At 36.7% G+C, this 26,296-nt stretch overlaps 1 protein-coding gene across 1 annotated transcript; it reads right to left on the reverse strand.

The window, feature by feature from the left end:
- Nucleotides 1-577: 577 nt before the first annotated feature.
- On the reverse strand, nt 578-15,568 carry LOC140152010 (glutamine synthetase 2 cytoplasmic-like). Its single transcript, XM_072174314.1, has 7 exons — nt 15,415-15,568; nt 7,848-8,033; nt 6,933-7,094; nt 6,162-6,308; nt 4,639-4,966; nt 2,954-3,134; nt 578-1,831 (listed from the first exon to the last, which is right to left on the reverse strand). The coding sequence occupies exons 2-7, from the start codon at nt 8,005-8,007 to the stop codon at nt 1,709-1,711; spliced, it is 1,101 nt and encodes a 366-aa protein (XP_072030415.1). The 5' UTR covers nt 8,008-8,033; nt 15,415-15,568; the 3' UTR covers nt 578-1,708.
- Nucleotides 15,569-26,296: the final 10,728 nt, after the last annotated feature.

The raw sequence follows: 26,296 nt of genomic DNA on the forward strand, positions 1-26,296 counted from the left end.
CAGTCAGTGAGTGTTTTACATACAAACAAGTACTTCACATTATAATGTTGGATACTTGAAAAACCGACTTAACTTTTGAAAGTGATCTATGGACAAGCAAACAATTTATTTTTTTTGGCCTAAAGCACTTTGTCAATCATGTGTAATGTTAGAATGTGTCCTGTAAGTGATCAGATCATCATACATAGTAGTTACAGACAGTTCAAATATTTGACATTATCAAATCACAGCACTGCTGAGAATCAATAATCAGTGTAGTGATCACCTATGAACTTTACAAGGTCAAGCTGGGTCTCTTTACTTTATAACATAGCTCTTTTGAGACTTATGATTTGATATAGGAATAAATTAACAAACCACATCCGTTCCTTACACATGCTTGACAATGCCATTCAGTACATTTTGATTACAAAACAATGTGTATAATCTTACATTACGATTGACATTGCAACCTTTCTTCATCATGTATTGCCATCTTCTTAACTTAGAAGTCAGTGAAATCCGTTTTGTTAGCTTTGGAAAATGTGTTAATATATGTGACATGATCTGATGCCACCAAGGCCAAAGTTGGTAAATGTGAAAATTGAATCGTTACTGTAATATTATCAAAAAGAAAAGCAAGTTTTTAATACTGAAGCATCATCTTTATTTGTTGTATTTGAAATTAAAGTTGGCCTGGGTGGATCAGACCTATGTTGCATATTCAGTGCTGTACGGTGCGACCATTTTAGGCGCATTGGCGACTAGATTTTTTCTGATGCGACTAAACCTTCAATCCATGGCGCCAATGGCGACCAACTGTTGAAGCTTTTAATCGCCAGCAAATGCAAAACATGTACATATGGATGATAATATTATAGTATAGGTCAAAAGTTTTGATTGTTTTAAGCACTCAAGATGGCATCAAAAAAAAAAAAACTTTGAATTTGATGGAGCTTTTGGGAAACAAGAAGGATGACGATGAAACAATTAAATCGGGAATCCAACAGCAGTTGATACTTTTAATGAACCTAGTAGAACCTGGAACTGGAAATGGAAGTAAGCCTAAAAAAACTTGGGAGCAAAATTTGGGCGCCTAAATTGATACAGTTAGGAGCCATTGGCTCCTCAATCAGTTTTTGCACCGTACAGCACTGTGCATATTGAGTCACAATTTATTGTTTAGGGCTACATGTTTTGCAGGTTGTCTCGTAGAATAGCAATGAGAGGGAATTGACTGCTAATGCATTGCTTTTTCTTTTGAAAATCATTTCACTGAAAACATTTATTTCAATAGGCAGCATTCAGCAGCATGTATTATATTTTGTCACAGAGGCCTGCTCCTTAAAACAGGAGAGAACGCTCATTTATAGCACATGAATTAAAAGTCAGTTAACATGACTCACAAGACTTAATACACAGAAACACATTATGGTTGTTTACTTGTTTAAAGCTACAATAAGATCAATAAAAAAATATGTTTCTACTGCAAGTACTTTTTCTTCATCAATGTCTTATTTTTCTTCACAATTGTTCATTTTTTGATGGATGTAGCAGCTGTGGTGTATAACACCTCATGATGTAGCTGTTGGTTTACAACTCTGATATCCCTTCCATTATATACAAGTTGTCAGTCCCTCATTAGATTGCTAGGATATCATATTGTCAAAGATGTGTAAACTTGCCTACCCACACCCAGTTAGATAACAAAGCTCCCATTTTCTGCAGACTATTGGAAATCACTCCAGTCATCCAGTACTGTTGTTCTGACAATGGCTTCTGTGACACGGTATGGATCGCAGTTGGATGATGGACGACGGTCTTCCATGTAACCTTTACCATCCTCACCGACCTGTAACAGAGATATAGATGTTTTATGAAATTATTTTCCATCAAGTAATACATACTCTTGTATCCAGATAAGTTAAGAATTGACAGATCTCCATGTAGCACTGGATTATGCCTTTTGCACTCCTTCTTTTCTCAATTATGCAATTGCCATACCCAGCCCACATAGCATGTTAAAAAGATCTTTCACAACTTAAATTTGGTTTGTACAATTACATTAAATATAGTGTTCTTAAAGACTATAAAAGGTTTTGTATCAAAAAATGGCTATAATAACGTAAAGCTGTCATTATGATTGCAAAACATTTTAATAAAGAAATGTTTTGTCACATTTGTGGCAATATTTAGAAATGTTATGAAAACATTTCCATAGCCTTCTTAGAACATTGCATCTGAGATTATTGTATGAGATTCAATGGTCCAATTCCTTGATATGACAACACTGAGTCACTAACATATCAATAAGCATGCTATTTAATTAGCAAGGCCAATTTGTAAGAACGAGACCACTATTATCTGAACAACGATGGAACTAAATAAGATCTTTTCTGAAAATGATGTGATCATTTTATTTTGTGGCACCATTTCATGAGTCTCTGCCCCAATCTGATAAAAAACTGTTGAGAATATCTATGAGCATTACTACTCTTTTAGTGACCTAGGCTTGCCAGTATTTGACTTTCTCTTGCAACACTTTGGAAAATGTTCTAGAAATACTTTGCATTTGTTGGGTAACTACAACTATAATCCAAGACAGAATTAAAATGACTAGTTTATATCTGATGACACTGTCAATCAAACCCCCACGATCCTTAATTGGCAAGTAGCGTGTGGAAGGTATGTAGGGTGCCAATCTGAGAAAACGAATCGCAGTAAATGGTGAAAAATTGCCATGGTACCTTTAGGAAAGAAAGTTTCCTTTAATTAAGACCTAAACTTTTGAGATGGTTTAACCATACAACGCACTGTTTTACTGCAGCATTCAGAAACTTAATCATCACGACACTCGTAAACAAACCCGTGCCCGAGTTTGATTGACTGATGACGTCAGATGCAAACTAGTCTTTGTAATATTGTCTTTGATTATATTTTGTATAATTTTATAAATAAAAGCATATAAACCTACCTGTCTTGGTATTCTAATACTAGCTCCACGGTTGGCTACCCCAGATGAGAAATCATGGATACTTGATGTCTCGTGTTTACCAGTGAGTCTACGTGCATTGTCGCCTCCATCTTTGGGGTCATAGAGCCGGATGTGCTCAACATGTTTCTTGCTCAGTTTGACAATGGCATCTTTGATATGTCTGTGATACAGGGAAAATAGCAAATGATGGTATTACGGTTACAGGTTAAATAATTTATTCTACCAGCTGTCTGCAAAGAAAAGCACCAATATTGTAGCATCATTCAGTTATACATTGAACTTGTCATTCACTCGGGCATGAGAATGATCATCCATGAAAAAACAGGAAAAGTTTGAAAAAGCATGTGAAATGACTCAAATGAGGCTAAAAAACAGGCTGAAATTAAAAGAAAGTGCGGAAATTTGGACCACAAAAAAGCAGGAAATCCTGCAAAAGCAGGAAAATTCTCATGCCTGTTCACTTAATTTTTATTAATCCTTATTAATTTTCAACTGCTCATTTTTATCAACCAATAATTAAAAAAAGAAAAATTTATAAGGAGTCCCAACACTTGGATGTTTTTAGTGTTCCTTTGGGCAGTTCGTTTCCAGGGTACAGAACCCCCCCCCCCCCCCACACACACAAAAGGAGTGAACCCTACCTTGAAAAAATTATTTAATTTTCAATGTAAAAAGTGAAAGCCCAACTCAATATTAATGTCAGAAATGTTATGGAAAATTTTAATTCAATATTTTTATAATTGCAGATATGTAAAACGTAACTACATGAATTAAATTTGTATGTATTCTGTATTTCTGTTCATCATAAAGTTTGGGTGTTAGCTATAGTATATACAGACCAGTGGGTTGCAAGCCAACACATGTTATCAATACAGTAAGCAAAACAATGGGCACTGGGACAGTTTATCTTATTTACATCTAGATTTAATACACAGATAAAACTGATATCCTTTTGTAACTTCTTTCCCATAAACGATACACAGTACAAGCCGGTTATGAAATAGGTTTACAGATTTTGATAAAAGCTAAGCCTTGCATTTAACATGTTTGCAATAGGAAGTTTTGCAAGGCAGCACACTAATTTTGTAACCTATTTGTGATTGTGTATTCACTAGAGAAAGTTATGCTATCAAAGGCCTGTTGTCATTAATCTCATATTAAAGTGTTTTGTTTGTTTATAGGTGACATTATGCAACGCAAGATAAGACCCTCCAATGCTAAGGTTACGAGTAGTATAACATTCTGTTGTACTTTTAAAGTTTACATAACCTTGCTTGAAGCATGTTAGACTGGAGAGAGGTTAACGAACATCTATCATACCAGACCAACAAATTTCTCAACATTCCCAATCTGCAACAATTGTCATGCCCTGGCAGTGTTATTTCCTCTGCCAAACAAGTAAGCTTTCCCACGATTAGTACTCAAAGCATATTAGGAAACATGTGTGGTTGCATACTTGCTATGTAACAAATTTTGGTCTCCAAGTTATATGGCTCCATATCTTGAGCCAAACAGCCTACTTCTACTAATTTACAGAATACCAAATAACACCAAAAATCTGGGCAAACAATATAATTTAGGAGCCAGATTGGCCTACATGACCGGTAGCAAGTTTACCTATCCCCCCTTAATTTGCATACTGAGCACAAGTTTGGTCAACTCACTTTATACCCCCATCCTCTCTCATTGGCTTTGTACTGTAGTTTGTATGAGCACCTGCACCATTCCAATCACCTTCCATTGGCTTAGGGTCAAAGGTCACTGTCACACCAAAGTCCTCAGCAACACGCTGCAAGAGAAATCTTGCCATCCAGAGATGATCTCCCATTGAAATTCCTAAACATGGTCCTACTTGGAACTCCCACTGTGCTGGCATGACCTCGGCATTTGTACCTGCGATTTTGACTCCTGCATACAAGCAGGCTCTGTAGTGGGCCTCCACGACATCACGACCATATACCTTGTTAGCTCCAACACCACAGTAGTAGGGACCTAAAACCAAATTAAGAAACTGATGCTTTAAATTGCACATGTATCCCTTGCATTGCTATGTAGCATGTTTTAAGTATGTAAAAATGCTCATATTTTTGTGCATTTGTGTGAATGCATTAAAAAGTACTGTCAACAGGATTAAGTGCATGGCCCTTGGGAAGATTTTACTCAGTCAAAGGGAAATCTTTGATTGGAAGTAATTTTTGAACCTCATGAAAGTGAAACTTGGTTGCCCCTGAAAAAGTTCAAGATTGTGGCATTGGGCATGATACACACACAAAAAATCTGGTTCTTATCTGAAGATGATGCATTTCCCAAATACACATCCTAAGGAAGCAGATAACAATTCAATGATTCTAATTTAGCAAAAGTTTGTGCCAGAACAATATAAAATAAATAAGCCAATGGAATTATGTGTCATTGACTTCACATTTGCTGTTCTTTGGTCATTCTTGTTCACATAAGTTATTTACTGTAATCCTTTACCATTTGAGTAAATGTGCATTTAAAGCACATTGAAGTACTGTGTACTATGTAAAGGTCATAACCACAAGACCTTTGCTTTACTTTACTTGTCCCATCTTTAATGCCATTCAGCCTTTGTGGACTAGTGGTTAGGCTAATGGAACTCGATTGTTAGTTTCCTATTGACCGCCCCCATCACTTTTTCAATTTGACCAAAACTTTCATTATTTTCATAAAAAAGTCAATGATCTGAAAATTGAAATGGAATCAAAATTGAAACTCTCAAAATGTCTGACATCCCCTGCTGATCATAATCAGCAGTTTTTCTTAGTTGTAGGGGTAGAGGATGTAGTAAATGGAACCTCATCTTGTTTCTAGTGATTACAAAAATTGCAAATTTCTTTTCATTTTAATGAAAACAAATTCAAATCTTTTCTCAATCTGTTGCAAAATGTCTGTAAAGATGATCTAAGCATATAATATCGGTTTTGAGATGGTCTTTCATCAACAATATATACTTTGGTACTGGTGGGGAACATAAATTTGGAGAAAGCTGTTCATAAAATCATTGATTTTGTTGACATAATGGATAATGAAAAGACCGAATAATGAATAATGAAATAGCGACCTCGTCCTGTTTTTCAAACATCCAATCGGAAACTAATAATCAAGTTCCATTGGCCTTATGTGGTTTGCATAGTACGCAGGAGGTGTCCAGTTCGAATCTTACCTTGTGGTCCTGGGAATCCCATCTTGGGCCAGCCAAATGGATGCCCATCCTGGGAGAGTAATGTGTACTCTTGTTCAATACCAAACCATGGTTCGTCTACTCTGGCTCTTTCCATTACTTCATTACATGATTTTCTGTGATTTGTTTCTGAAATTGGAAAACATAAAATAGAGTTAAGACTTATTCTGGAAACACATTAACATGGCTCCATGATTTCAGGGCAACGTGTATTGCAAAAACATATTGTTGCACTGATTGGTATCCTATGGATTGGCTTACACAGAAATCTGTTGACTGTAATGTATCTTGACAGTCACAAGTTATGGCTCATTGGAAATTAATACAGAGGATGGTACTCTGCTGAAATGCCATGGAAGCCCAGAAGGTTTAAATTTGAACCCCCCCCATTTCCTAGAATATCATGCTGGTGCAACTCCTTTCATAGATAAACAAACTGACTACAGTACTAAAGGTCAATTTACTCCATGTGAACTAGACCTAGTTTATGTATTGTCCATTGGCTAGGAAAGTCATGAAAATAGCAAGCAACAAAAATAGTTATACAAGATACAATGTAGAGCTAAAATGCCACAGAGAATGAAATTACTTCAACAAAACATATACAGTGTCGGAGAAAATCGAAAGTGGCAGACTTCAAAGTGAAACTTATTTGTGTACCAAACCAAGTATTGGTCTCTTAATTACAATCAATTTGTGTGTAGCCTATGGCAAAATGCATTAGACGTAAACTTGTATTGCATCAATACCTACCTGCTGGTCTGTTGTCATATTTGTAAACATCACATAGCACCAATTTGTTGTCTCCTCTTCTGAAAGGATCATTGAACATAGCTACAGGGACTAGGTACATATCACTGTTAGATCCTTCTGCCTGGTACGTACTTGAACCATCATAGTTCCAAACTGGAATTTCTGTAGCACATCAAATAAAATATTCATTTCTAAATTTAATATGGGTGTTTTTTTTAATACTTGTGGGACATTTCAAGAGCATACAATTTGACTGCTTGAAGCACAAAACTGTATTGTAAACTTCTGCAAAGGGCTGCAGTGCACACAAAAATGTTAACCGCTTTTATTTGACCTTTTGTGCTACTACAATGCCGACATATACATGTAAGGTTGCAACAACTCCTGCTGTACAGTCCATATTTTGCTTATAATACACGTTTCCTTTTTGGAGTGGGGTCGGCATGGTACTGTGGCTTTGAAAAAAGGTTACTTTCTTGAATTTTAAACCAGTGACTTAAATGTGATTTCTTTTAAAAAAAACGTGATTTCTTTAAAAAATCAGCCTGCAAAACATTTTTAGGCCTAATATAGCTGAAGCAGATCTATTGACATATCATTAAATCTTAATAGTACAATGTCCTGATGTTGCTTGATGTAAAATGTAAATATTTGAAGGCTAAAAAAACATTAATAAAACATTAATAATAATAGGACTCTAAACTTTGTTTTACTGTCTCATGTTGACATGGGTTTTTGACTTTGATCGGACGAGTTGATCAACAAGGGACCCTCATCATTCTTTGGATAGACTCCCCTTACAGGGCTGCGATTCAAAGCTTGTGAAATATCCTGAAAATAGTAAAAAATCCAGAAAACAGCATGAAATTGCACAAATGAAATATACCCAAAGCAAGCTTTGTAATGTGCACTTACCTTTTACAGATTTGGGTATAAAATCCAGAGTTTTTGTTTTACACCTCATTCCTTCACCAGTGCCATCTATCCAAACATACATTGCCTGAACCATGCCTTCTGGTAACAACTCCATATATCTTTCTAAGACCGTCTTGTTTAATCTTGCACTGTGCTCCATGTTTATAATTTGGTGTAATTAATTATCTGTGAAAATTGAGAGTAAATGGCGATGTGTAATTAATTATTACAAACTCCAGTTTATTCAATCATGGAAGTGATCAAGTGAGAGTAGACTACTGCAATGTTTTCTGTGCCTGAACCAATTGTGATAATTATCAAATCAATTCTTGGAAATTGAACAGCATGACTGAAAAGAGGCCATTATAGTCAAAAACATTATTACATGTAAGCTTACTCCCTCACATTTTGGACGTATTGTCACAGGTACTTGTCTGGGACTTTCAAATCCTTGAAAGTACTTGATACTGAAAAGAGAATTATATTTTAAAATCAATAATTAACAGTTGATTTAGGATAATCCCAATTCAATCTTGTGAATAAAGCAGAAAACTAATTGACCCGTTTCTTAGAATACAGAGATGCCAATGGGTTATGAAAAAAAAATCTGAAAATTGCGAACGTAGGGAGCGGCGACCAAAGTCTCGCTGGGGTCCAGGGGCAAAGCCCCGGTGGGGGTTGAGGGGGGCGAAGCCCCCAAAGCCAGAGGGTTTCTACACATTTTACACTGCAGGAGACACCATTTCTCAGGGTAAAATTACATTCAAATGGATTAAAAAATAAGGTTATTTTGAGAAAACAAGCCTAGATAGCAGTATTGAAGACATTATATATTATACATGTAATATTCTTCAAGGCTTGTTTTCTCAAAATTATACCATAAAATATGCAAATTAGATACCTAAGCCCAGGCAATTTTAGCAGAATTAGCACCCCAAAAGGCCATTTTTAACATAAAAACCAGTTTTAGACTTTTTTGAAAAAAATGCTTCCTTCATCCCAAAAAAAGTGGTTTTAAATGTTCAGTTTCCTATACTTTTGTACATGAGAGACCATTTTCCAAAGTATTTTTTGGCCTAATAACATGGCCTACATGGCTGAAATGGATATATATAATGCGTAATATAAAAACGATGATTCATCAAATTTTTGACCCCCCCTATTTTTTTGTTAAATTTTCAAAAAAAATATTTTTATGGCCAAAAAGCCAGTTATTTGCCTAAATTACTTGTTATTTAATGTTGAAAAACCATAGAAATACTGCTACTTCAAAAAAAAAAAATGCTAATTTCATTTTACAAAGTTGGATAAAGTTGTACATTTTAATTACTTTTACTTCTACTGAACAGCTAGCAATGTATATTAATTCAATGTGTTCCTGACTGTTCAATAGAAGCAAAAGTAATCAAAATGTACAACTTTATCCAACTTTAAAAATAAAATTGGCAATTTTTAAAATTTAAATAGCAGTTTTTCTATGGTTTCCAACCTTGAATAACAAGTAATTTAGGGTCTGTAACTTGCTTTTTTGGCCAAAAATATTTTTTTTGAAAATTAAAAAAAAACAAAAAAAAACAAATTTTTTTTTTTTTAGAAAATCTGATTTTTTTTTGGAAAAATACAAAAAAAATCGGAATTCCGATTTAAATCGGAAGATTGGCATCTCTGAGAATAGCGATAAGGCAAAAATATCAAACCATCATTTACAAAATTATCCATATCTTGAAAAGTATTGATGCTACTTATTTAATTTTAGTAAAATTGACATCGTTCCACATTAAATCATAAATAAGGCAAATACAGGGCTACTTGTAATCAACAATAGGAGAACGTGAGCAGATATGAGATATCCTCCTACACCTACTCACAAAATCTATCGATTGTTTTTGCTGATCAATACTGATGACAAGATTGCATACCATCCCACACAGACCAGTACTGTATATCGGCCTTATATCTTCCACATGTTGAATGCAAAGACTTCAGTTTAATGGAATTTCCCCTTGGGAGTGTTACCCAATACACCCCAACACTGTTGGTACATATCAGCGATGGAAATTCAATGTAAAAGCTGGGCTTTTGTTTCTTCAACTGCCTTTGGTAATATTCTGTGACGTCAATTGAGCTTGCACTCTGCAGTCACGTTCTAGTACCCAGAGAAATGTTTGTGAAGCAGGTAAACAAGGTATGATCCCTAGTGCATGTAGAATGTAAATTTCACAATGTCACACATCTGAGCCAATTGGACTGGACTAGTCGTCAGTGCCAGTGATGAAATTGAAATAGTACACAACATTTAACAACAAATAAATTTCAAAAAATGGATATATAAAAAAGTTCATAACTCTGCATCAAATTTTGCAACAGAATACGATTGTGACATGGCCACACGGATTTCAACATCAATGTCTAATATTCAGGGATGCAAGTGGGCATATCGAACAGGGCTACATCCGCTACATGTAAGCCCTTATGCATGGCATGGCACTGGGGGAGTCTTAGTGGAAATGAGTGTACAGTGATATGTGGTACAATTAAAGACAGAGATAAAAATAATTTATCGTGTCTGATGTCACTGTCAATTTATACGATCCTTGATTGGCAACGGTGAAAATAAGAGAGCTTAGGGGCCATTTCCAATTACCAAGGGGCCAAAGTGGTTACGGCCTTGGACTCATAATCTGAGAGCTTGCTTGACGTGCGTGGGTTCGATTCCCCGTCCCACCACCGTGTTGCGCCCTTGGGCAAGGCGCTTTGCCTCGCTTGCCTCACCCCACCCAGGTGCAATGGGAAGCTGTTAGGAGTAGTCACAGTCATTGGACTGATGGACCCTGCGCCACTTGTAGGCTGCAAACGTGGTTCCCACATATTCTAATGACGGCGGAATAAATGTAAAGCGCTTTGAGGCTGTTTACGGCATAAAGTGATTTTGATATTTTTGGTTCACTTATCCAGGGGGCCAGTTTTGTGAGAAAAGTGTCCCCTGGTCAAATACAATTAAGATGGAACCAGGGGCCATTTCAAAATTTAGTACTATACATTCCATGTAGTGTACCAAGTAAATAAACTCAATTTTCAACATTTCCCACTTTGGTCTGAGTGGCTCAGTATTGTGGGTCTGAAAGGGGTACACACCAATTGCTATAGGCAATTAATAATTTCTTCGTCACCCACACCCAGTTTCAAAGGTAATGATCCTATGTTTTAATATCATTGACTGTGCTGTGCAATGAACTAGCTTTATACATTCTTTCAGGTCATGTACATACTGTGCAGTTGATGAGGTTGATATATCAAATATCATAACAAGTAAACTTGAGCCTCCAATGACAAGCATGTAAAGCTGTGTTGTACAAATACTATGTCCAGCAAGCAGCATGAGCAAGACATGCACTGGATGGGTGCTTTATTCTGGGTCTAGACTCTAGGGGATTACTATGTGTAGGCCAGGCATTCTCACTCTGTGAAGTGCCATATTAAATAAGAGCACCAATGGTGCTGTAGCTCATTTTCCCTAATTAAATATGCAAATTAGTTAATTAATATGCTTAACAACATTTGAGTATTTTTTGTTTATATCAATTACTTTGTACCAAGTTTTAAATTTCTATGATCTTCACACAAAAACTGATTACACCTGTCTCACCTTAATATAAAGCAGGGCCAAATTTTTACGAGCTGCATAGTCACCAAATATGGAAGGTCATTAAAGTCATACGTAAAGACAAATTAGCAAAGCGGTAAAAAGGCCTATTGAAAGGAGGGACTGTCCCCAGCCACCACAGACACACAGAACTTGGCACAGCCTATAGGAATGTGCAACAAGATTTTCCACAGGGCTGCAAAGAACCACAAGCCGCGAAATTTTGATAGCCAACAAGCTTAAGCTATTTAATGAGGGAAATTAAAATCACAAACCGCGAAAGACCGCCGCTCAATAGGGATGTCAAACTAGATTGCCCCACATGGTTACAAAGAACCACAAACCGCGAATTTTGGATATCCACCTTTTCCCTAATTAAATATGCAAATTAGTTAATTAATATGCTTAACAACATTTGAGTATTTTTTGTTTATATCAATTACTTTGTACCAAGTTTTAAATTTCTATGATCTTCACACAAAAACCGATTACACCTGTCTCACCTTAATATAAAGCAGGGCCAAATTTTTACGAGCTGCATAGTCAATAAGATAACAATAATGTGAATTGGACCACTAAGTACTAATATCTTGGAGACAAACAACTGGGTGAGAAGAAAAACAAGAAACAATTATATTGAGGGTTTAGGACCAGCAGATCCTCTATATTTCAGCAGATCCTCTAAAATTGGTTTGGCAGAGTAACAATGAGGGATTAATTACTAAATATAGGCACAAATTTAGACCACTATTTGGGGAGTATACAATCCAGAAGATCAGACCTCAAATGTAGTCTGATAAATAGACTCAAAATTAGACACTATAAGCCCAAAACAGCATAGGGTGCATTTTACACATGGGTGGTTCTGGAATAAGAATCAAACATGGGTAACATTATGGGCTCTTATAAATCATTGCAAAGGAGCAATTTCCAGTTCAGTGAATTGCTAGCAAACAATAAGCATGGATTTCAATGGTGATGTTATAGTATTATTTGAGCAGTAATTTTACATATAGTTGTACAACAATCAACATTGAATGATAGTTAGTGATCTTCAGAAAAAGTGTATATCAAACCAATTGGGAGGGAGCTACATGTAGCAGACCATGAATGTGTCTATAATAATTGTTTCCATTAGTAATTTTGTCCAGTATCAGTTTAACAAAAATTAAGGCTAATACTCTAGATTCATATCTAATCTCCAATACTAGAAGTTTTGCTGAATTTAGACGTTCTGGGTTTGCAGTGATAGCTGCTCCATAGACATTTGGGTAATTTCTGCATTCCATATTGTACACATTTTACACCTGGCAGCTATTGCAGATAGGGTTTTCTTGCCCTAACCCCTAATGTGTACTTTATCTCTTATATACAAGATTGTAAAAACACATCTAGGTAGGGTTTATGCAATAGCTGTCAAGTGCTTTATTTTTAAGATTATGTATAGGGTAGCTATTGCAGATATGACCTTCTCGATATAATTACTTTCACAACATGTTTGCCTGATCTAATTAAGTGTATTTAATTAGCTCTCAGTTTATTTGCTCAGAATTTTATGACTGCTAAGCCTTTATAGTTGTTTACTGGTCCCCCAAAAACCTCCCAATTGGAAAAATTACACATTATTAGCACATAGCAGCACCAATGAGTTATTAGTTAGCCTTGGTGCAATGTCTATGGACTTGCAAAATGTATGGCAAGCAACACTGAAAAGCAAACATTGAAGCCGCACTGAAGCAATTAAAATTCAACATCTCTTTTACAAAATCGCCAGATCAAGGAGTTAGAACAGTGTTTGTAATATGATCAGCACCACAAACAGTCTGTAAAGGAGACTATTCTATGAAATCTGAAAAAAAAATTCATAAGAAAATGCTCCAAAAACCACACTTTCCGTCCGAATTTTCCTAGCTAATTAAGTAACAATCATGAACGATCATGCAAAGATTGCTCCCTCAAATTAGCAGCTCCATTGGTCAAACGATGTAGCAAGAGAAAGTAAAAAACATAAAGAAATCCGGATCATGCCTATAGCTTCAGTTTGCTCGCAAATTGAGCTAAAAATGAAATAACATAATTTGCAGATGCCCGAGCCGCATGAAAATGCTCGTCTGGATGCTTTCTGGAGTTGGTCCATTGTTTTTTTCTTTTTCAACTCAGTGTTTTCTACTTGTTTATGCTTCGAAAAAATATTTTTCATTGAACAGAACAAAAATAAATGCCACACCTCCAGCCCCAATGTATCAATTCGTGAAAATCCTCCGAATGATTCAAGTTAACAACCCCCAATGTAAAATAAGATCTCCAGACATCTCCCCCAAAAAAAAAAAAAAAAAAAAAGATTAGGCCTACTCTTGGGCAGGGTCAAGCGATTTTCGTTTCTCCACGGAAGTTCATTTGACCTGCAAAATTCATGTTTTTCCATGCAATTTACTATTGTGAACAAAAATGGTCTTTGTTTGTCTGTATTGAAATATGAGTCTTGTTTGAAGCGTCACAGTACCATAGATGAATATTGAATAAACTCAGGAATGTAACGATTTGCTAATTTGTCTCGTACAATACTTTCGCGTATTGGGGCTTGGGTACTTCTCTAATTCTGTGGGATGTACGTACATGTATTAGTAGTAGGGGTGAAAATAGTAGTTCTGTGACCAAATCACTGGTTATATGATTTGAAAGTGGATTTTTTGTACTTTGAAGCACGTATCAAATCAAATGGTGGGGAACTCCAGATAGAGGGCGCTTTTCAAAATGGCCGCCCAAATGCCTAAATGCACTTTCGCGGGACGGAAGTCGGAAATCGCCCAATTGGGCGCCCAAATCGGGGGTTTGGCAACCCTGAGCAGCCATCTTTATAGTGCGTCCTCAAAACAATTTTGTCAATATAATATTAAATTAAGACACATATGAGGGCGCACTAACTGAGAGTAACTAAATACTTTCAGACGGTGATTGATGACTAAAAACCAGGTAAAAAATAAGCGCCCACCCAAAATGACTTTGTTAAGCGCCCTGGGCGCTTATTGGAATGAATACGGTAATATTTATAGCCAAAAAAAAATTTGCTTGCCCTCCACTGACCGACCCAAAATTGGCCAAAATGATAAATTAAGCTCCGTCTGCAGAATGGCAGTAGTGCCCACAACTTACACAAGATGGCGGAATCAGGCAGAAAAGGCCGACAGCCTCTATTGATAGGCGTGATGCTCTAAAACCGATGTAAACACATGAAATACTGAGCGATATTCTGCAAAAGCGATTGAGTATACTATAGAATCGTTCAGTCCCGTTGTTGCTATGTAAATCCGATTGGTTTAAATAGAGCACATGTATACGCGTAGAACCGTGTTATATCGTGTCATATCACACGGTTAAGAAGAACCAATAAGATTGTCACAGAACTATGATGATCCGGCCCCTGGCCCTGGCGGGTAAAATTGGGGAGGGAGCAAAGACTTTGGCAGGCCGAAAGGGGGGGGGGTGCAATTTGTTTGTTTACATACATGCATACGGTAACATTATCATTAATGACATCACATTGTATATTTTATGAATATATAAAACAAATGAGATAGAAATACACAAAATTGAACCCTCAATACCAAATTTTGTATTGAAAAATTTATTAATGAAAATACCTGATTTGGTGAACTATAGCTAGCCTAATAATAGTAATACCAATTATCATGCATTTAAATTTTTCATATGCAGTCCCTACATTTTGTAAATGATACCAGTACTCTCAGATGATACACAAAGCAAATTCATATGATCATGGTACTCATGGCATGGTATGCATATGTGTGTGTGTGTAAATAAAACCGATCAGAAATCAGCTGATCGCTATTTGCAATTTTATGCAATGAATGTTTACAAACACAAACTTTGCTTGCTAGGAGATTTTAAAAAGAAATTACTCACCTTGTTTCAAATAAAGAGTAGCTGCAAATCTCACATTCAAATACAAAATATTGCCCGATTTTTTATTTTTACGAGAACAAAAAGGCGTCGTTGTGCTCACTGCGCTCGCTCGCTGCTGCTAAATTCTGTTCCGTTCTCTGATTCCATACTCGATAACTCGCGCCACTCAGACAGCTGGAGCAATTACAATACCCGGAAGCGAGTTCTGATTGGCTACCAGTTGTGTCGGTGACCTTAGATCATGCTGCAAGTCATCGCTGATTGGTTGATGTTGACCTCCATGATTTGATTGACATTACTGGAAAGTGCCACACAGATGATCAAACGATGATCATGATTGTTTGTGATGATTGTGAACTTGGACGTGAACCATGTGTGAACGTGGCAATGGCACATGGCCGAGTCATGTTTTGAAGGGTTTTTTTTTCTTTTCGATTTTGAAGGCTTTTTGACGAGCCTGACCTGAGAATGCGGATTGTATTAACGAGGGGTAACGAGCCTTCATGTATCAAAATTATCCTGACAAATATCCAATTAGCTATTTAGATATTTGGATATTATGGATAATTTGGATATTTATAGTTGCAGTTTGCACGATGATTTCCCGGGATGATTTTAGATATTTGGAGCCGGGATTTGGAGATAATTTGGATATTAGGCCGTATAAAATTAATGTTTTGGTTCTCGTCCAGAGGATTTTCATGAATTGATGAGGGAGGGAGGTGTTTTTTTTTTTTTTTTTTTTTTTTTTTTTCAATGTAAAATTAGCATTGTCAGTAGTTTTCGGTCTTCTCCAACAGTGCTCGAGGAAACGATGAGGCCCTTTTTTTTTTTTCAAATGTGAGATTCTGAGGATAAACCCCTAGAGTACCACAAAAAGACTTGGAAGTAATGCTTGTTCTCTAATAAACTTATTTATATGTATGAAGATTTCATAAATCATTCCAAAGTCTAAAAAAATTGAAAAATCTATAAAAAAAAAAAAAAATCTGACAAATCCCAGAAATTGAGGAGGGAGGGACGAGAACCAAAATATTAATTTTACACGGCCTTATCAAGGCCATGGCGAAATGGCTATTTTTATTTCAGATATTTGGATATTTTTAATAGATATTTTAGATATCATTATAATATGGCTAATTAGATTTCAGATCATTTGGATATTCATAGGCCTACTAAGGATAATTTGGATATTTTTGATAATTTATGGCTCATTTAGATATGCCTACTTTATATATTTTTGATATTTTTTAAGGCTAATTTACAGAGAATTTGGAAATTTCAGATCCTTTGGATATTCATAGCCATAAATAAGAAATTAAGAATAATTTGGATATTTCATATAATTAGGATATTTCAGATAATTTGAATATTTCAGATAATTTGGATATTAGGCCATATAAAATTAATGTTTTGGTTCTCGTCCAGAGGATTTTCATGAATTGATGAGGGAGGGAGGTGTTTTTTTTTTTTTTTTTTTTCAATGTAAAATTAGCATTGTCAGTAGTTTTCGGTCTTCTCCAACAGTGCTCGAGGAAACGATGAGGCCCTTTTTTTTTTTTTTTTATGTGAGATTCTGAGGGATAAACCCCCTTGAGTACCACAAAAAGACTTGGAAGTGATGCTTGTTCTCTAATAAACTAATCTATATGTATGAAGATTTCATAAATCATTCCAAAGTCTAAAAAATTGAAAAATCTAAAAAAAAAAAAAAAAAATCTGACAAATCCCAGAAATTGAGGAGGGAGGGACGAGAACCAAAATATTAATTTTACACGGCCTTAGCTAATTAGGATAATTTTATATAATTTTGATATTTAAGATAATTTGGATATTATTACGGCTATTTAGGATAATTTGGATATTTTTATTTTGGATATTAAGGCTAATTAGGATTGGATATTTCAGATCATTTGGATATTCATAGGCATATTAATAAGAATAAGGCCGTATAAAATTAATATTTTGGTTCTCGTCCCCTCCCTCCTCAATATCTGGGATTTGTCAGATTTTTTTTTTTTTTTTTAGATTTTTCAATTTTTTAGACTTTGGAATGATTTATGAAATCTTCATACATATAAATAAGTTTATTAGAGAACAAGCATCACTTCCAAGTTTTTTTGTAGTACTCTAGGGGTTTAACCCTCAGAATCTAAAATTTGAAAAAAAAAAAAAGGGCCTCATCGTTTCCTCGAGCACTGTTGGAGAAGACCAAAAACTACTGACAATGCTAATTTAACATTGAAAAAAAAAAAAAAAAAAAAAAAACACCTCCCTCCCTCATCAATTCATGAAAATCCTCTGGACGAGAACCAAAACATTAATTTTATACGGCCTAATTTGGAGATTTCATATTTTAGGATATTAGATAATTTGCGTATTTTAGATAATTTGGATATTATTATGGCTATTTAGGATAATTTGGGTATTTTAGATATTAATAAGGCTAATTAGGATAATTTGGATATTTCAGATCATTTAGATATTCATAGGCATAGGCCTACTAAGGATAATTTGGATATTTTAGATAATTTGGGTATTTTAGATAATTTGGATATTATTATGGCTATTTAGGATAATTTGAATATTTTTGATATTATTAAGGCTAATTAGGATAATTTGGATATTTCAGATCATTTGGATATTCATAGGCATAATAGAATAATTTGGATATTTCATAGAATTAGGATATTTCAGATAATTTGGATATTATTAAGGCTAATTAGGATAATTTGGATATTTTATATAATTTGGATATTAGGCCTATTACGGCTATTTAGGATAATTTGGGTATTTTAGATATTTTTGATATTATTATGGTTAATTAGGATAATTTGGATATTTTAGATAATTTGGGTATTTTAGATAATTTGGATATTATTACGGCTATTAGAATATTTTTGATATTATTACGGCTAATCAGGATAATTTGGATATTTCAGATCATTTGGATATTCATATGCTTGTTCCATATTGTTGCTGTCCCATCATACCCCGTTTGAAAAATGCTGGGGTAAAACTACTGTGGGGTAAAACATGTAAAATGGGATGCCAATGCATTTGATTTAGGCCTACTATGGGATTTTTTTGTTGGAGATGGGACAGTGCGAGTTAGCACACAGTATAGGGCCTAATTCAATGGCGTCCCATTTTACCCCGATTTGGCACATTTCTAAAAGATAAATTTTCTTATAATTTTCGAAGAAAAAAGTAACGATTAACATTTTTGTCTTATTTAAAAAGGTGGCTTAGAAGTTATTTTTTAATTTGAGAAACACTAATCCGGGCCGTTGATTCAGATATTTAGCCTCAAATTGTGACCTCTGTTCACATGAAAAAATGGATTTATTTTGATGTTTAGCCTATAAGGCTTACGGCCCTCAGAAGATCCTGTTTAATGAATTGGTTGGAAACCCATTATATCAAAGTTCTTTTGTTGCAACAATGGGCAAAATGTGACAGTTTTAAGGTATAAGAGTATTCCCGAAAATCACTGTCCCATCTTACCATGTGTCCCATTTTACCCCAGTCTACCCTACGCCATAAACCGGGGCCATAAACTGCATGCGCCAAATTGGCACACCACGAAGAACCGAGAAAGAAAGAAAGAAACTTTGAAAGAAAGAATGAAAGAAAGAAAGAAACTTTGAAAGAAAGAAAGAAAGAAAGAAAGAAAGAAAGAAAGAAAGAAAGAAAGAAAGAAAGAAAGAAAGAAAGAAAGAAAGAAAGAAAGAAAGAAAGAAAGAAAGAAAGAAACTTTGAAAGAAAGAAAGAAAGAAAGAAAGAAAGGAAAAACTAGTGGCAAATGGTGGTCATAGGGCCTATATATAGACCACAAACCTAGCTGGGGCATGCTGGTGTTGTGGAGGTATCTGACCCCCTGCAAAATGTTCCAAAAATGTTCCCCTGTCATGATGTTTGTTGTCACCGAGTTTTGAGTCCTATACTCCTTACAGATGTCCAGAAAATACAATTCTAAGATTTGACCCCAGATGACCTTTGACCTGACCCCTGCAATATGTTCCATAATTCCCCCCTGGTCATGAGGTTTGTTGTCACCGAGTTTGAGCCAGGTACCTCTTACAGATGTCCAGATAACGCAATTCTAAGATTTGGCCCCAGAATGATGTCCTTTGACCTGACCCCTGCAAAATATTCCAAAATGTTACTCTTGTCATCAAGTTTATTGTCACTGAGTTTGAGCCCCGTACCCCTTAACCTTATATGGCCAGAAAATGCAGCATTTCTAAGATTTTGACCTCTGCATGATCTTTGACCTGACCCCTGCAAAATGTTCCCCTGGTTGTGAGGTTTGTTTTCACTGAGTTTGAGCCCCATATACCCCTTAGGGGGGGCTATCATTTTCTTCGGAAGGGTGTCCCAAATATACAGGGGGCTCATAAATTTTCGGAAAGAAAAAATACGGGGGGGGCATAAAATTTTATGACCAAAATGTAGGTCACAAGATGACCACAGATAGTGTGTTTATTTTATTCAAAACTAGCGGGAGCTAGTTGAGTAAACAGGAGCAGTTAGTAAACGGGAGTGGTTAATAAAGCTAGATGGTGAACGGTGATGATAAACATGGTGTCTTGGACTAAAACATGAATAGGAATTATTATTATTACCCAGGTATAATTCTGGTTTACCCTGTGCACCCTGTGTTTTTGGGTTAGGGTTTGGTTAGGTTTAGGGAGATGTCATTGTCTTCGGCAGGGGGGTCATGAATATGTCGGTGACCGGAGAACAAATTGTTATGACCCCCCTATCGCGGGCAAATTTTACGATTTGTATGACCCCCCCCCCCCTTCCACCTACAGACTCAAGACAAATTAGGCTATTCATTGCCGGAACAAAGGTGAGGAGCGCACCAAAACTTTAGAGCGAAGAAAGTATGCGGAGTGCGTTACAATTTGATTGTGTGTGTAAGAAGGCGCACATAGCGCGCAAAAAAATTTGCATTATATAACGAAAGATTGTGTGCACATTTCGATTGTTAAATTAAAAGAATGCGTGTGCCAAAAATTTTGAGTCACCAGCCCTTAATAATTCTATAGACCCCCCTATTTTGGGTGTTAAAAATTATTATATAACCCCTATATTTGGTCTAAAATTCTATGACGCCTCCCCCGTATATTCATAACCCCCCTTCCGAAGAAAATGACAGCCCCTTATAATTTAAATTCGGGTTAGGATTAGGGTTAGGTTTATAAACGGTGAGGATTAGGGTTAGGGTTATAATTGGGGTTGCTTAGGGTTAGGGCTATACTTGTGCGCAGGGTATACCAGAATTATTCCAATAGTACCCATGAACTATCAAACTTAGAATTAAATTAATTAAACTATGATCAGTGAGTCTTACCTTGTTAGTATTTCTCATTCAAGATCACCATGATCACAGAAAACAGCAAATGGGTGCTAACAATAAAATCATTAGAGAATGAATTTGGAGAAAACCTTCTGATAATTACAAACACTCGCTGAGCAGCAAGACCTTCCCTCTAAGCTTTTAATCCGATAAGCTGATTATCTATTTGTTTTCATGAATTGGAAGACATTCTTTGATGTATTACTGAGCTCAATCATCTGAAATTACTGGAGCGTGAGCCACCCAGGCTGGTGGCTCAGCATAGTGTTTTATTAACAGAAGGTTTTCCCCAAATTCATTTCCTAATGTGTACTGGTACCATTAACCATGTTAACTGTACACATTTATAAACATTTATCATACCACGATGCTCTGACTAATTCATTTAACATTGAAACTTCCGGGGAAACTTCTTGGTAAGGTTTACATCTTGTTTTAACTTGTAATAGTATAGGCCTTTTTTTTTTTTTTTAAGTTTTGAATTCGTCAAAACCAGTTGAAGAAACTTACATTTCTTGCTGACAGTTTCGTCAGTATAGGCCTATTCACTTCTTATTCCTACCATGTTGTATAAGGGCATAAGGTTGTGCAATATAATAGAAATGATTTATAATATTCCTTGTATAGCCTGACCAATTGACCCCTTTTAAGCAACTCAAATGTGACATTCCATAAGCAGAACTGAGAACAGGGAATACCACATATACAACATATCGCATATCGAGGGCTTAGAACAAGAACTAGCTATATGTCCACAATTACATGTAATACTCATTTCGGCAACAAATATAATATATATATATGGAGGGCAGAATTAACCATCCATTTGTTGCCGAAATGAGTAACATGTAATCGTGTACATAGCTAGTTCTTGCTCTAAGCCCTCGATACTCGATATATAACTTATCATTTAGTTTTGTTACTGCATGTCATATATATAGTGCAAAATGTGACCTCCAGTTAGCGAGTATGAGTTTTTTGTACCCAAATTGTCAAAGGTTATTCAATGAGTATACAAATATGTTCCCTGATAGATGAGCATGATTTATACAAATGGAAAAAAAGGACATGTGCATTTTCAATTTGTTGGCAGCGGAAGCAGAAACACGAAAGATGACAATACCTAGCTGGGGTGTGTAAACCCCCGCCCCCAGCTAGGTAAAAAAAAAAACCTTCCTCCATTTTCAGCTATTTGGGGGAGGGGGGTACGTTGGACAATCGGTGTCGTATTGGCAGATAGGCTGCCATAATATCTTTTCCCAGCCTGTTCCATGCTGGTTCCATATATGATATCCTGTAATCCGCTCCGCCATAAGATGCACCACCAATTACAAGCAATAAAAAAATGTCAATAGAGTGTGCTGTTCAAGCTTAAAATACTTATTCATCATCAGATGATGGTGAAGCAGTCGTCTTCTTCTTCTTCTTCTTCCAATATAGTACAGTCCGCACATAGCGTATATTGCGAGTCGTACTTTTTGCATGGTGGGTGCAGGAAATTTACAGTGCTGACTACATCTAAGGTGCGATAAAAACTGGAAGTCGTCTAGCGGAGCTGGACGGACTGCACCTGCCCTCTGAAGCATTCCAGGGAGGTGCTGTCAACAAGCTGCTGGGGAAGTGCATTCCAGAGCATGATTCCATCTGGGAAGAATGAATGATGATTTTTCTAATGATCTTAATTCAAAGATGTGTCATATCGCCAATCAAGAATATGACAATGTTAATGCTTTGCTTGCTGATTACAACAAGGCATGTTCTGAAGTCCTTGACTGTCATGCCCCTCCCTCCACAAAATCAAGGAGGATTAGACATCGTCCTGCCTGGTATGATGAGTCTGTAGATAATGCCCGAAGAGAGCGTCGTCGCAGTGAGAGAAAATGGCGAAAATCAAGATCTGATGCCAACCGCGAAGAATATCTTGTATCGAAACAGGTCGTTAACGATGCAATACGCGCAGCAAAAACTGTTCATTATTCAGACAAACTTAATAACTGTAGTGTCAAGGACATGTTTAAGACCGTAAATGAGCTTCTTAATAACACCAATAAAGCTCTCCCTGATACTGACTGTCCAGAAGATCTTGCTAATGAATTTGGCAAATATTTTGTTCAGAAGGTAACAAACATACGTAACGAGGTGGATGGCTTGGTGTCCAACTGTAATACAAGCTGCAAGTCATGTATGAAGTCAGACCCAGTTACATGTTTGTTCCCTGAATTTAAGAGTGTTACTGATGAAGAGTTACTTAAGATCATTAAGAAGTGTCCAAATAAGTCCTGTGCACTTGACCCTATGCCTACCTGGTTGGTTCAGCAACACATAGATGTCTTGCTTCCTATTTTATGTAGAATTGTAAATGCATCTTTGCTCTCTGGTGTGTTCCCGCATAATCTCTATAAAGCCATTGTTACTCCTGTTCTAAAAAAGTCCATTCTCAATCGTAATGTGCTTAGTAACTATCGTCCAGTGGCCAATTTACAATTTACTTCGAAGGTGTTGGAAAAGTGTGCTTCCTCTCAATTAATTGAACACACCAATGCCCATAGTCTATCTGAGCCTTTGCAGTCAGCCTACAGGAGTCAGCATAGTACAGAATCTGCTTTAGCCTGCGTCCATAATAGGCCCTATGTCACAGGGGAAGTTGCCCAAATTGGTCCAGAATTGTCAAAATAGTATAAAGTTGTTCAAAGTTTCACAAACTTGCTTAAAACTTCCTCGAAATTGCGGTAAGTTGCACAAAGTAGCTTTTTAAGTTTCTCAAAATCGCGTAAAGTTGTTGAAAATTTCACAAAATTGCTTTACATTTTCTCAAAATTGCTTAAAGTTGCTGAAAAGATGCTCAAAAGTTTTCAAAATTACTCAAAATTGCTTCAACTCCCGCGCAAGCTGCGTAAAGTGAGCGCGGATTCCATGAAATTGTCAAAAATTTTCCAGTGCAGCACAAATAGGTCACGCAACCTCACACACTTTTGGGGAACTTTACGTAACATTAAAATATGTTGCAAAATTTCGGACATTTTTGGAGAATTTTGACACCTTTGGGCAACTTCCCCTGTGACATGTGGCCTCATAATGACTTCTTGCGCGCCCTTGATGACCAAAAAGCTGTTATGCTGCTGATGACGGTTGACCATAGGATTATGCTGCAAAGGCTTCAAGATGATTTTGGTGTAACTGGTTCTGCCCATTGTTGGTATAGTTCTTATCTTGAAAGTAGATCATGTCAAGTTTTTGTTTCTGGTGCATATTCAGAAGACCTTTACATGGAATATGGCCTTCCACAAGGTTCAGTTATAGGACCTTTGGGTTTTGTTTACTATACCCATGTTGTTGGTAGAATATTACGGTATCATGATGTAAAATATCACATTTATGCTGATGATATTCAGATATATCTCACCCCTGATCCCAGCATTCCTGGTGATGTCCAATGTGCCCTTTTAAACTTTCTAAGTGTGTTGCCGACATTCAGCATTGGATGATTGAGAACAAACTCAGGTTGAACCAAGACAAGACGGAGTTTTTCATCGCTTCTTCTCTGCATCATCAGAAGAGATTGGAAAACATCACTCTTCTTCTGGATGGTGTTGAGATATCTCCGTCTATGTCTGTTCGGAACCTTGGGGTTGTTTTCGATCATCACATGTGTATGTCTGATCATGTAACTCAATTATGTAAGTCTGTCAACTGGCTGATAAGAAACATATACAGAATTCGCCCATACATTGATTATGATACTTGCCATAATACTGTTAGAGCTGTCATTATATCACGTCTTGATTATTGCAATGTGTTACTTAATGGTATATCAAAGAAAGATCTAAATCGTTTGCAGAAGTTGCAAAATAAGTGTGCACGTTTAATATGTCTCAAACCAAAATTTGAGCATGTTACCCCTCTCTTGAACCAACTTCATTGGCTTCCTGTCAGTGAGAGGATTGTATACAAGACGCTGCTTTATGTGTTTAAATCTCTGAATGAGCTCTCTCCCCAGTACTTAACTAACTGCCTCACTGTCAAAAGATCATCCCAGAGCGCAATGAAGACCCGCTCGGCAGATAGTATTTCCTTCCTTGTGCCTCGTTCTAAGAAGGGTGCTGGGGATAGAGCTTTTTCAGTGGCAGCTCCACGTTTGTGGAACACCTTACCGGTTCATATCAGAAATGCTGCTACTCTTGAATCATTCAAAACTATGCTCAAGACATATCTTTTCCATAATGTTGTTTTCTGTATTTGATCATGTTTGCTGTTCTTTTTAATATGCTTGTTGCGCTTTGTAGCCACTGGAAAAGGCGCATTATAAATTTTGTTAGTTAAGTTAAGTTAAGTTGGTAAACATTTGTCCTGGCAAATGGCACATGATATTTCATTGAGTGCCCACGTAGCATCACAGTTGGAACAAGGTAGGACTGTGGAATATCAACAAGTCCGTAAGCAATGCGGTACATCATTTCCACTTTAGCCTGGGCACGCCTTTCATGTAGGGTTGGCCATTGCAGTTGGTAAAGCATGGCTGAGACACTACTGGTAGTTCTGTAGTCGTGGAAGATGAAGCGGGCGTATCTACGTTGTACCATTTCCAGTTTCCTGATGTAAGTAGTGGAGTGCGAATCCCAGACAACACCGGCATATTCCATTACAGGGCGCAGAAGTGTCTTGTAGCAGAGGACTTTGGTCTCCCTAGGGCACTGATTGATGTTTCTTTGCAGGAATGCACGGGTAGAGTTGGCTTTTGAAGCAACTTTCTGAATGTGGGGATTCCAGGTGAGATTTTGGTGGATATTGATGCCCAAGTATTTAGCAGAGTCTGCCTCTTCAAGTGTATGGCCATGAATGTTATATGGTATCTTGTAGATCTTCTTTTTGTTGGTGACGTGGAGCACTTGACATTTTTGGGGATGAAACTCCATCAACCAATCTTTCTCCCACTTCTGCAGTTGATCGAGATCATGCTGAAGACCAGTTGCATCTTCCTCCTTCTGGATTTTGCGGTAGAGGATGCAGTCATCTGCAAATAACTTGACCGTGGATTGAGGTGATATAACATCAGGCAAGTCATTGATGAAGAGGAGAAAGAGCAATGGCCCAAGCACGCTGCCTTGTGGGACCCCGGAGTGGACAGGAGATGATCTAGATGTGACTCCATCCAGGATCACTTGCTGAGAGCGATGGTTCAGGAAATCAGCAATCCAGGCATATGTGCTGTTCTCAATGCCATAAAACTTAAGTTTGTGAAGAAGTCTCAAATGTGGAACTCGATCAAATGCTTTCGAGAAATCGAGCAGGATGACGTCCACTTGGTCTCGACTCTCGATGCTCTTTGCCAGATCTTGGATGGTTTGTATAAGCTGTGTCGCACATGATCGTCTTTTGCGAAAGCCATGCTGGGCATCGTTGAGAATGTTATGCTTATCAAGGTGACGCATGATACTGCTGCAGATGACATGTTCTAGAAGTTTACATGTGACAGATGTCAGCGATATGGGACGGTAGTTTTCAGCTTTGTTCCTG

This window comes from Amphiura filiformis, chromosome 1 (genome assembly GCF_039555335.1).
Source record: "Amphiura filiformis chromosome 1, Afil_fr2py, whole genome shotgun sequence".
Taxonomy (NCBI): domain Eukaryota; kingdom Metazoa; phylum Echinodermata; class Ophiuroidea; order Amphilepidida; family Amphiuridae; genus Amphiura; species Amphiura filiformis.

Excerpts from the sequence above, each read along its gene's own strand:
- LOC140152010 (XM_072174314.1), bottom strand. The coding sequence starts at position 8,007 with ATGGAGCACAGTGCAAGATTAAACAAGACGGTCTTAGAAAGATATATG. Across the intron at positions 7,095-7,847 it reads TATACCCAAATCTGTAAAAG|AAATTCCAGTTTGGAACTAT; the intron begins GTAAGTGCACAT and ends GATGTGCTACAG. Across the intron at positions 3,135-4,638 it reads AGAGAGGATGGGGGTATAAA|ACATATCAAAGATGCCATTG; the intron begins GTGAGTTGACCA and ends CCTGTATCACAG.